General features: G+C 43.4%; 1 protein-coding gene across 1 annotated transcript; it reads left to right on the forward strand.

Annotated features, from left to right (window-relative positions):
• The first annotated feature begins 163 nt into the window (after window positions 1-163).
• On the forward strand, window positions 164-12,657 carry flii (FLII actin remodeling protein). Its single transcript, XM_035181748.2, has 31 exons — window positions 164-321; window positions 1,847-1,957; window positions 2,745-2,816; window positions 3,009-3,089; window positions 3,252-3,499; window positions 3,630-3,733; window positions 3,939-4,114; window positions 4,401-4,558; window positions 4,762-4,846; window positions 5,150-5,297; window positions 5,409-5,539; window positions 5,811-5,918; window positions 6,005-6,109; window positions 6,245-6,424; window positions 6,631-6,713; window positions 6,944-7,018; window positions 7,328-7,411; window positions 7,539-7,710; window positions 7,886-7,993; window positions 8,093-8,284; window positions 8,467-8,571; window positions 8,674-8,763; window positions 8,851-8,990; window positions 9,287-9,557; window positions 9,638-9,792; window positions 9,914-9,974; window positions 10,077-10,205; window positions 10,355-10,461; window positions 10,606-10,711; window positions 10,809-10,874; window positions 10,970-12,657. The coding sequence occupies exons 1-31, from the start codon at window positions 259-261 to the stop codon at window positions 11,102-11,104; spliced, it is 3,849 nt and encodes a 1,282-aa protein (XP_035037639.2). The 5' UTR covers window positions 164-258; the 3' UTR covers window positions 11,105-12,657.
• The last annotated feature ends 26 nt before the right edge of the window (window positions 12,658-12,683 follow it).

Genomic DNA, 12,683 nt, shown 5'->3' on the forward strand with positions numbered 1-12,683 from the left:
AGCTATTCCCAAAAAGCTTTTTTAACTAAAACGAGTTTTTAGTTTTGAAATGTCAAAGTAAACAAAACTTCCCACACACGTGGTTCCACACTCGCTGGTTTCCCCCTCCGGAGCAGTAGGTGGCGCTGAAGCCACTTTGAGCCTACGTCAAACCCCCCCCCCCCACCCACGACGAAGACGCCCGTCCTGCCTGTAGCTTATCGTGGGCTCGGCACCAAAATAGACAGTCGCGGGCTGAGCAGCTGACTTCCAGCGGTAATGGCTGCCACCGGAGTTCTTCCCTTCATCAGGGGGGTGGACCTCAGTGGAAACGACTTCAAAGTAAGGATTCGAACCCGCAGTCTCTCCCGGCGAGAGGCTAACTTTAGCTTAGCTACGCGGCTAAAGCTAAAGTTAGAAGGCTGTAGGCGTAGCTCGCTGAAACGTTAGCTTCGCGGCTGTTAGCATTGGGCGTTAGCCAGTTGTCAGTTGTTTCACATGGACTAAGCGGAGTCCGGATAGTGTCCTGTGTGTGCGTCTGTTTATACACGGAGTAGTTTACGTTCAAAAAAAAGAAAGAAAAGTCGTTGTTAGCTTTTTGAATTAGCATCCGTAGTTTGGCGTAACTTCCAGTTTGTCTCCAACGTCACGTTTGCTAGCTGCTTAGCATCGGCTAACTGGGGCTCTATCAGTGTTTACCTTAGATTACACTGCGGCCAAGAGCAGCACTGGTTTGTGTGGTTGCTGGTTTGTGTGGTTGCTGGTTTGTTGAGTGGCTGCAGACACACATGTGAACTCTGACCCAGTCTGAGCTCAGCGGGGAGGAGCAGCAGTGACAGCTGGGGACATCTGACGTGAGCTGACAACTATCTGTCAGTCAACTGAGCTCTGACTTCATTACAGGTGTATGAATAAAGTGAAGTCACTGGTTCGTCGAGTCCGTCTTGTTACTCAGTGACTGGCTGAGTCTGGGATGACATCATTTCCTCTGCCTCGTATCAACACGACCAGAACAGACATTTTCTCATGTGTCACATCCTGAGAGTCACAGACAACAGGCCATGAACTCATGTGGCTGATTTGTAACTGACCGATGTCCACATTTATACTGTCACACCCACAACCCCTTAATAACATTGACTCCAACAGGGCTGATGTCAGATTCTATTCTAGTTTGCAGACTGGGGCTGGGCAACAGAACAATAACTATCACAACTTAATTCAATAGTTACATAACAAAGGTTCATAATTTACAAGATTCTGCTTATGCATTAGTTTATCTTCCTCTTTTTCTGCTATAAATAACAATGCAAATTCGTCTATATTTGATATGGAGTATGTAGGTGTATGAGTATATGTATTTTTGTACATTATATACAATATAGCGCGCATGTAAACAACATAGGAAGCTGGTTAAGTATAAGATAATTATAACTTAATGACTTTTATTAGTTAATTAATGATTAATTAATTAGTACGTTTCTTAGTAATGAGTTTGTACTTCTTCTTACTCCTTTCAAATCATTCACTGTTTGTAAACAATACTTTTTAAAATAAAAATGAATGAAGAATGAATTAATGCATTGTGTGAACCCAATGAGAAGGTATAACACACAACTCAGATTTGCTAAATGTTTTGCGTGAGTTTGTCATTCTCTAAAAATAATTACTCACCACAACCTTCGTCGATATTTCAGGTCCAAATGATTCTGGTAAATTAATGTCACTAATGTGTTTTACAGGCATCATCACAATCGCTCGGTCACACAGCTACACTTAAAGAAAACAAAGCATTAGTTAATGCAGGCAGTTGAAGCTTTATTGTTTTCAGAAGTCACTTATGTCTCCTAATTGTCTGTCTTTCCAGGGCGGATACTTCCCAGAGCACGTCAAGTGTATGAGCAGCCTGCGATGGCTGAAGCTGAACAGGACAGGACTGTGTTACCTCCCAGAGGAGCTGGCCTCTCTGCAGAAGCTGGTGAGACATTCTGGTGTTTTTGTATTGGTAATAATATGAGTACAACTTTTATGGTAGCAACCTAGATTACCTGAACCATTTTCCAGATATTAGCGCTTGGTTGTCATCAGTGTGCTCAGTCTCTGGGTCAAAACTTAACAATGTTTAACTTTATACTGTAAGTGTGGGTAACAGAGGAGATTACAGGAGCAGGTTGATGTGTTTCTCCTGTAGAACCTCACCTGACCAGGAGCGGACAGAGCCCTGCTTTAATCCTCAGTATATCTGATAGGATTATCTAATCTAACTCTCCAAAGCAGTGCTCAGCCGGCCACTGTACAAAGATGATCTACGCTAGTATGCTTGATCTCTTACAGAGATAAACGAGATTAGTGGGTTGTCACTGCTCACAGTTGTTGTTCTTGGGCTGTGTTTTGATAAACTGTTTTTAACTTGATTAAATCGTTGTTGTTTTTTGAGAGAATATAAAAAAACTGTACAATACTACAACAACAACAACAACCACAACAACAACCAATGCCAGACACCATGTAATCCATACACTTACATTCATGCTATCTATCTTTAATTTTACTGTGTAAGAACACTAGGGGTTATTTTGAAACAGGAGCAATGAAGAGGTAGGTCTTATACTTCTATGCTCTTTTATCCTGTTTGTAGTTAATTCATTTTGCTTAGAGACAACTTAGCATTAAAGCAAGTGGCACTTAATGTGATATTTTGATGTTTTAGATTATTATATCTTGGTTGTGTATATGTTAAGAAAACCCCCTTTTTCTTTCTTCAGGAACATCTTTCAGTGAGTCACAACAGCCTGACCACCTTGCATGGAGAACTGTCCAGTTTACCAAATCTACGGGTAACGGATACACGCACAACAAAATGCATATAAAGTACATGTAGAATCATTTTGTTATATCATAGTCAATGATTTCAATGTAATGCTTTGACAAGTTCACATTGTTTTAGTGGGTAACTTCCTAATTGTACCATATATGTATATAATTCAGCTATAATACTATAATTATTATGTGTTTCATTATGTGTGCAGGCGGTGGTAGCCAGAGCCAACAACCTGAAAAACTCTGGAGTCCCAGATGACATCTTTCAGCTCGATGATCTCTCTGTGCTGGTATAATAATCTCAAAATCTTTTCTACCCACACTTTTTACTAATTTTTTCCACTTTAACTTCACATATGTCATCCTCTCCCTGCTTTTTAATTGGTTATGAAACATCCTTGTCCCAGACATAATTCTGGACCCAAGCTTTAACTGTCTCTCTTCTCCTGTAGGACCTGAGTTTCAATCAGCTGACGGAGATCCCCAGGGACTTGGAGAACAGCAGGAACATGCTGGTGCTGAATCTGAGCCACAACGGTATCGACTCCATCCCCAACCAGCTGTTCATCAACCTGACAGACCTGCTGTACCTGGATCTGAGCGACAACAAGCTGGACAGTCTGCCGCCCCAGATGAGACGCCTGGTGCATCTGCAGACTCTCGTACTAAACAACAACCCACTGATGCATGCCCAGCTGCGGTAAAACACACTATTATTCTTTGCCATCTAAATCAGGTCCCATGTTAAGTCTAAAAGTTTTAAATGTATTTCTTTTGATTGTTTCTTCTGCTGCTCTTGTCTTTGTGTGTCTGTGTGTGGGTCCGAGCAGCCAGCTGCCGGCCATGGTGGCATTACAGACCCTCCACCTGAGGAACACGCAAAGGACCCAGAGCAACATGCCCACCAGCCTGGAGGGACTGACACAATTAGCAGGTAATACACACACACACCACACACACACTATCACTGACATACTCACACAGACACATTCATACCTACATTCTTTCTTTATTTGCACTTACATTTTTTTAGAATTCGATCACTGTACATTTCCTCATACCCTTGGAGGGAAATTCACCCGCTGTTTTTTAATATTTTAACAAAGTGCACTTCCTCGTCTCCCTCATATCTCTGCCAGATGTTGATCTGTCATGTAACGACCTGAGTCGGGTGCCGGAGTGCCTGTACACGCTGGGCAGTCTGAAGAGACTCAACCTGAGCAGTAATCAGATCTCTGAACTCTCCCTGTGCATTGACCAGTGGACTCAGCTGGAAACGCTTAATCTGAGCCGCAACCAGCTCACCTCACTGCCGGTAAGAACAATAACCATTAAACCACCGTATCTGTCCAAGTGTTCAGGGAGTTATGTGTTTGCAGTTGTTGCAACGACAAACACAAAATTTCAATAATTTCTTATTTTGAAAGTTAAATTAGTTTGCATGTGTCTCTGTGGCTTGGTATTGTATCTAAGTGTTGCATTTTATTGTTTTATTTTTATAATGTATTTAATCATGGGTGTTTTGTAAGTAATCAGCCGGTTATTTTTAAAAACACCTCTGTAAGATGTCTAACATTTAAAGTTTGTGTGTCTCCACCTAGTCCGCCATCTGTAAACTGTCCAAACTGAAGAAGCTGTATGTAAACTCCAACAAACTGGACTTTGACGGGGTTCCACCCGGTGTGGGCAAACTCTCCAGCCTCGTTGAGTTCATGGCTGCAAACAACAACCTGGAGCTCATCCCCGAGGGTCTCTGCAGGTGAGACTCAGGCTGAGATGCCAGACTGAATTCAAGTGTTTATCCCATAAGAAAATGAGATTGACGCAGGAACTGAATTTTCTCTAGTTCAGGTTTTCTTAATCACTACTTCCCAAAAAATAATGGATCATTATAAGGAACGTGGGTGTGATACAGTCAATTGTGTTGGAAAAGGTAGATTCTCTTAACATGCTGTTTTGTAGGTGTGGCAAGTTGAAGAAGCTGGTGCTGAATAAAAATCGCCTGGTGACGCTGCCTGAGGCCATCCACTTCTTGACTGACCTGGAGGTAAAATACTAATCTACTACTCAAGTAATACAGGACTCAGTCATTGCATGTATGTGTAAGATCATTGATTAAAAACTGAAGACATGTTCCATCTAATTGTGTTAGACAGAAATAAAATATGAAGATAAGGTTTTATGAAGCCAAATGAAGTGATGGAGGATCATTTTTAAGTTATATATATATATATATATATATATATCAATGCATCCAGTAGACATTAAAAATAAAACTAGTTTTCTATAATTTCTATAATCTATAAGGTCTTTAAACCATCTAAAACCTGTTGTCATTTCCTTTCTGTAGGTTCTAGACGTGCGTGAAAATCCCAACCTGGTGATGCCTCCTAAACCAGTGGACAGAGCAGCAGAGTGCTACAACATTGACTTCTCCCTACAGAACCAGCTGCGACTTGCCGGGGCCTCGCCTGCTACTGTGGCTGCTGCTGGAGGAGGTGTGTGTGTGTGTGTGTGTTGCTGTGTGTGGAGCTTGACTTTTGGACCATATCAATGCGTTTGTGTATTTTCTAGAGGCTCAATCTGTATCTGTTTGTACATGCGTCCAGGAGCCAGCCCCAGAGATCACCTGGCGAGGAAGATGAGGCTCAGGAGGAGGAAGGACTCTTCTCAGGACGATCAGGCGAAGCAGGTGCTGAAGGGCATGAGTGACATCGCACACGATAAGAAGAACTTAGAGGTAAGGAAAACGTATATATGAAACGAACAGTGTGAGAAAGGATCCATAGAGAGCGTGTGAATCCTGTTATTATTAATACAATTCACTGCCACTACTATGAATACATTATTTTGAAAGCATTATTTGGTTTAATTACTGTTCTGGGAGTTTGATTGGTTTATTAATGTGTCCAATTACCTCAGGGGCAGTTGACAAATGAGTTAAGGAAGAGTAATTAACTCAAACAGGTTTGATTTACAATGAATTTACCAAATAATCTGCTCATTTGCAGGAGAACGGAGAGTTGAAATACGGAGATTTAAAGCTCCGACGATGGGACAAGAGTCTGGAGAAGCCTCAGCTCGACTACTCTGAGTTCTTTATTGAGGACGTGGGGCAGGTATTGTGTGTTTTTTGACAACGTGTCTGCTTATAAATGTTGTTTTAAAGAGTGAATAGTATCATTCACGCTCCCCTTCCCTTCAGATTCCAGGTGTAGGAGTGTGGCAGATAGAGAATTTTGTTCCCATCCTGGTGGATGAAACTTTCCATGGAAAGTTCTATGAGGCGGACTGCTACATTGTCCTCAAGGTAACATGTCAAATATTTACTGTAGATATTTGTGGCTGGAAAAGAATCTAGCTGGAACATCTTTAAGTTTTCCTGCAGCATATTTCCTCTGTGTATCCCCCTCCTCTATCTCACATGCTTCTCTTTGCGATGTAGACCTTCCTGGATGATAACGGAGCTCTGAACTGGGAGATCTACTACTGGATCGGTCAGGAAGCCACACTGGACAAGAAGGCTGGCTCTGCCATCCACGCTGTCAACCTCCGAAACTTCCTTGGAGCAGAGTGCAGGACGATCAGGGAAGAGATGGGAGATGAGAGCGAGGAGTTCAGTGCAGTATGTATACAAATAATGTGCAAATATACCTATACAGAGAAAACAAAATATTGAATAAACTTGTTATACCAACCCCGTCAGACTTACAGTAGATTTGCATAAGGGCAACTCACTGTGCGTAATACAAAAACACATTTATTCTATTGGCTGTGATACAGAGACAAAGTTTTTTAAAACTCCTGTAAATGACTGTTTGTCTGATGCAGGTGTTTAACAACGAGATCTCCTACATCGAGGGAGGAACATCCAGTGGATTCTACACTGTGGAGGACTCTCACTACTCTGTCAGGTAGACTGGAAGCAACGTTCTCTAGAAAGCAGATCTTACTCTGTGAATTCAGTCAAACATTCTTGCAGCTTTTGTTTTGAAAAGCTGTTCACAAATCAGATACATTTGTTCTCTGAATTCATTTGGCTGTTTCCTGCACATTTGTGTGTAATTAATTGATCGTCCTTCGGTGTGAATGTTTCTTTTTGACCTAACAATATTTCATAATATATAACTTGTGTGTTTCTCAGGTTGTACAGAGTTTACGGAAAGAAAAACATCAGACTGGAGTCTGTGCTTGTGAAGGCCGTTTCCCTCGACCCTCGGTACGTCTCACACACTCTTCCTGCTTTACATACGATTTTCATATGAACCACACTTGCATATTCACCTCACCTCACCCTCCAACACACACACACACACACACACACACACACACACACACACACACACACACACACACACACACGCCCTCCTTTCCTAATACCTTTGTTATCCGTCTTATGTCTGCTTGTTGATTCGTTGCTCTTTTTGTCCGACGGCTATTTGATATGTACACTGTCTCACTCGGCGGGGGTGTAATTATGTCCATAACATTGTGTTTCTTTAACATTGTTTCTCTCTTCTTTTGGCAGCTACGTCTTCCTGTTGGAGACAGGGATGGATATCTTTGTCTGGAGAGGAGCCAACGCCACTCTCAGCAGCACCACAAAGGCCAGGTGAGACACAAATCAAGTGCCGACACAAACTTCTCTGCCACTTGGTCGACATATCTCACGTCAGTTTCCACGTTTGGGACTCAAATGCACAACCGATAAATGCAGTGATCTCATTGTCCTCTTCCAGGTTATTTGCAGAAAAGATCAATAAGAATGAGCGCAAGGGGAAGGCAGAGATTACAACCCTCATGCAGAACCAGGAGCCTCCAGGTTTCTGGGAGGTTCTGGGAGGACAACCGGAGGAGATCAAGAAACACGTTCCAGATGACTTCTCTCCCGTCAAACCTAAACTATACAAGGTACATCTTTATAATAACCTTGTGGTGTGGGTGTGATGCACATTGGTCAGGGTTGTGTAGGAGGTTTACTGTTAAGCTTTCTGCTTGATCACCGGCTTAGAGTCGCATGTTTTCAAAAGGCACGATGTGTATAAACATCACAATTCACGTATGTTTTGTTGTGTTCAACCTGTAGGTGGGTTTGGGTCTGGGCTACCTGGAGCTGCCTCAGGTGAACTACAAGCTGTCAGTGGAGCACAAAGACCACAAGATCAAACTGGACACTCTGCCGGAGATGAGGCTGGTACGTGCAGCAGCTGCATGATCGCTTAAAGGCACGAAAACCTTCCTCCCTTCCTCCCTTTTTCACACCTTCCTCTTTTTTCCCCATCACTCTCTTCAGGTGCAGTCCCTGCTGGACACAAAGGGCGTGTACATCCTGGACTGCTGGTCGGACGTGTTCATCTGGATCGGGAGGAAATCTCCCCGTCTCGTCCGAGCAGCCGCCTTGAAACTGGGTCAGGAGATCTGCTCCATGCTGCACCGGCCAAAACACGTGTGTGTCACCCGCAACCTGGAGGGCAACGAGTGTCAGGTAACAAATGCTGCTGCTGCTGCTTTCTCTGTCTTTCTTGTGAGGATATACCAATTTTCCACTTACAACATTCCTTAGTGTAATGTTTGTCTTTAAATCTTTTACACCCTTGCAATGAAATGTAAAATACTACTTCCTGTCTCTTTCTTTTCTTCACTTCTCGTCTTCGTCCTCTTTGCCAGGTGTACAAGTCCAAGTTTAAGAACTGGGACGATGTGTTGAAGGTGGACTACACCAGAGCAGCTGAGACTGTACAACAGAAGGACCAGGACAACCTGCAGGGCAAGGTCAGTGTGTGTTTTTCCCACAATGTTGATTTGTCAGATGATAGGACTGAAATGTGTCCCATGTGTAGGTGCTCATGTCTATTTGTGTGTTTTCTCTCCCAGGTGAAGAAGGACGCAGAGAAGAAAGACCAGATGAAAGCTGACCTCACCGCTCTCTTCCTTCCCAGGCAGCCGGCCATGCCCCTCACTGAGGTAACAACAACTCACACACACACACAGTTAATCTCCTCCTTCACAATCCCTGTTTGGTAACACACTTTGTTTGTTTTCTGTCTCCAGGCTGAGCCGCTGATGGAGGAGTGGAACGAGGACCTGGATGGGATGGAAGGATTCGTGCTGGAGGGAAAGAAGTTTGCTCGGCTGCCAGAAGAAGAGTTTGGGCATTTCTTCACACAGGATTGCTACGTCTTCCTCTGCAGGTGTGTGTGTGTGTCTGTATGTGTGTAGGAGAGAGAAATGTGTGCGCTGATGATTGAGGTGTTAATTAGATGTCACCATTTAAAACAGCTTTATGCTGCTAACTCTGTATGGAAGTGATCATTGGTACATTGTGTACTTGCCGATCCCCAACCCAGCATTTTTGGCTGTATCATTTCATCAGAGTCATTTCATCTGGAACATCTCTAGTGTTAATGTTCTGTGGAAAGGTCATAATACAGAAAGTTACAAACCACTGACTGTTAAATTGAGCTCTAATGTCCCTGTGCTTTCTCAGATACTGGGTCCCTGTGGAGTATGAGGATGATGAGAAAGACAAGAAGGACGGCGAAGGTGCTGTTAGTGGTGTTAGTGGTGGTGGAGGTGGAAGAAGAGGAGGAGGAGGAGGAGGAGGAGGAGATGATGATGAGGAGGACAAACAGGCGGAGGAGGACTTCCAGTGTGTGGTTTACTTCTGGCAGGGCAGACAGGCCTCCAACATGGGCTGGCTCACCTTCACCTTCTCCCTGCAGAAGAAGTTTGAGAGTCTTTTCCCAGGAAAACTGAAGGTGTGGAGAAAGATCAGTGCTTTTATCATCTTCTTCACCTTCATCACAGTTTAGTGACTGCAGCCTGTTTTGCTTGGTAGGTGGTGCGAATGACGCAGCAGCAGGAGAACCTGAAGTTCCTGTCCCACTTCAAGAGGAAGTTCATCATCCACAAAGGGAAGAGGAAACAGAAGACCGACTCGGCCCAGCCCTCGCTCTACCACATACGCACCAATGGCAGTGCGCTCTGCACCAGGTTAATATGATGCTTGTTATCGTTTTCATCCACGAGTCAGAACACCGCTGTCCTCCAGAAACCCTGTCGTGTCTTTCTCATTAAAATTATTTTGTTTCTACCGCGCCTCCCCCCCCCTCAGGACCATCCAGATTGGAACTGACTCATGCAATCTCAACGCCGAGTTCTGCTTCATACTCAAGGTTTGGGTTTTTTCTGTGAATCTTTCTGTAAAGTTGTAGATTTCTGTCTCCTCCTCCTCCTCCTCCTCCAAGCAAACATGAAACATGAGGTATTCTGTGCAGGTTCCATTTGAGAGCACAGACAATCAGGGCATCGTCTACACGTGGGTGGGCCGAGCTGCCGACCCCGACGAGGCCAAACTGGCTGAGGACATCATGAACAGCATGTTCGACGACACGTACAGCAAACAGGTACGTTAGTGTGTGTGTGTGCCGGAGGAGCAGTGTAACATTTTGTTAAGGAGGAGCTGTATGTGAGAATACAACCTGAAGTATTAGAAAAATCTAGGTGTGTGCGTTTAAAAGTCTATTTTAAACTGATCAGCCCGTTTGTCTTCTAGGTGATTAATGAGGGGGAGGAGCCAGAGAACTTCTTCTGGGTGGGGATTGGTTCTCAGAAACAATACGACGAAGATGCAGATTATATGAAATACGCTCGGCTCTTCAGGTGAGTGACCATAACCTGTTTTTAACTCTTTAATCATTATAAAGGAACATGTGATACAGAATTTCTTGTCGTCTGTTATATCTTCCCTCCTTCAACTCTTTCCTTTGTCTTCCATTCTTCTTTACCCCCACCTCCGTGCCTCAGGTGTTCCAATGAGAAGGGTTATTTCTCTGTGTCGGAGAAATGCTCAGACTTCTGCCAGGACGACTTGGCTGACGATGACATCATGTTGCTGGACAACGGCAATGAGGTAACAATAAGTGATGCTGTGATTTGCTGTGTCTCTCTCTCTAATGGCAACGGGATCAGTTGGATTTCATCACTTCATTTTCCTTGTTGTGTCTCAGGTGTACATGTGGGTCGGTAGTCAAACCAGCCAGGTGGAGATCAAACTCAGTCTCAAAGCGTGTCAGGTGAGTGAGAACCTGCAGATCGTCTTCTCACGTTTAGTTTCTTTACTTCTCCACCCACATCTTACTGACCATCTCCTCCTCCTCCTCCTCTCCAGGTTTATATCCAGCACATGCGCTCGAAGGACACCGAGCAGCCGAGGAAGCTGCGACTGGTGCGAAAGGGAAACGAGCCTCACTGCTTCATACGCTGCTTCCACGCCTGGGGCGCTTTCAAAACCCCCCTCGCTTAGTCCAACACTCGATTGATTCGCTGCCATGTATTTTCTATCAGGATGATGATGATGATGATGATGATGGACTTTAGGCCAACATGTTACTGTCAGACAAAGATTTATTTCAGTGAGGATTCTGCTGTTTTTTTTAGGCTGCGTTCTCCGTTTCTTGTCTTTGGGACAAATATCAGTTTTTCTACAAGCTTTTCTTGGCAGCACGTCTCAATGCTGCTGTTGAACGAAAAAGAGAAAATATGTTCCGCGATAAAACAGATCAAAGGTGTATAAAGGCTTTATAAAAACCCAAAGGGAAGTGAATCCCCCGACATATCGATCTGTGTCGCTGCTTTCACGTGGCTTGCTCTGCGTGGTCGATAGTTTTCAGGGGAGGAGGTTAAAGGTCGCTCCTCTGGGCTTCGTGCCGTCGTGTGCATCTCACTTGAAGCAGTTTAGAGAAGATACAAGTTTATTTTACAGTTTTTGTTTTTTTCCCCACACCTTTGAGGAACTCAACAGAAAACAGCACTATATTTGTTTTTCGGAGGAATGTTAAATATATATATTTTTTTCTTGTCGTGTGGAATATACACGGTATGTCTGCGTTTACTCCCCCCCCCTTCACTGAAACGGGATCTGCTCTGTTCCCACGCTCCATCTGTTCTCTCACCTTTCACTTGACCACTGACCTGAAGCTTTGTTCTATAAGCTCAGTGTCTCATTTAACGATGCTTCAGACACGTCAACATAAAACACTGTTAAGTTAATTTACCCAAAGAAATCTCGAGGTCAGTGTGCAAGTTAAAGATTGAGAGACGGATGTTTAATGTTTAAATGTGCAATCAGAAATATCTGGGAAACTTGTCAAAATGTTTAATTTCTTTGCTTTTCTTGAGCTGAAGAGTTTGCTTCCAAAACTTGTGGTGAAATAATTTTTGAAAGAGTAAATGCACAACGTTTCAAATTTTCGCTTCAATCAGACTTTGATGTAAATGTGTTGCTTTATTTTTTCTGCTGGTTTTGAAGCTTAACTTTATTTTTATCGCACACTTTAAATGGGAGATCTCATGCACCATATCAGTTCATATCTTTTAACAAGTGTCTTGACTTCTGCTTCCGCTGCTCTCAGATCAGTAGTTGATTATTTCGGTTCACTGATGTTCAGTAGCCCCAGCGTCACATTGGGCTGCAAACACTGCTGCGATGCTTCTTGTGATCACGTGACCTGTGTAGTGTGCAGGTGTTGGTCCCAAGCAAGACATGAATTCTCTCTGTATTCCCACACGGCTGCAACTTTCTTCTTTTTGTCTGTTTATACTATATTTTGTGGGGTGAACTGTTTGCCTGTGAGTATGTTGAGTCCTACACACGTGTGTGTGTGTGTATGAATATGTGCACATGCTCCTGATGCCACCTTCAGATGCTTTATTTATGTATTTTATATAAAAATAAATTCTCACGCTGCACATCTGACTTGTCTGGTGATCATTCCCATGTTTGTATAAGAAGGAAACAGCATCAAACTACAGTGAGTGGTTTGTAATTTATATTCAATAAAGCTTTACTAAATTCTGTTTCATCAGTTTTATCACTGACCTTG

This window comes from Hippoglossus stenolepis, chromosome 16 (assembly GCF_022539355.2).
Source record: "Hippoglossus stenolepis isolate QCI-W04-F060 chromosome 16, HSTE1.2, whole genome shotgun sequence".
In the NCBI taxonomy this organism is placed as follows: Eukaryota; Metazoa; Chordata; class Actinopteri; order Pleuronectiformes; family Pleuronectidae; genus Hippoglossus; species Hippoglossus stenolepis.

What these genes read in the sequence shown, in the direction of transcription:
- flii (XM_035181748.2), top strand. Translation starts at nt 259, where the DNA reads ATGGCTGCCACCGGAGTTCTTCCCTTCATCAGGGGGGTGGACCTCAGT. An exon ending in TGGAGGGCAACGAGTGTCAG is followed by an intron (nt 8,285 to 8,466) that starts GTAACAAATGCT and finishes CCTCTTTGCCAG; the next exon opens with GTGTACAAGTCCAAGTTTAA. An exon ending in AGGACAACCTGCAGGGCAAG is followed by an intron (nt 8,572 to 8,673) that starts GTCAGTGTGTGT and finishes TTTCTCTCCCAG; the next exon opens with GTGAAGAAGGACGCAGAGAA.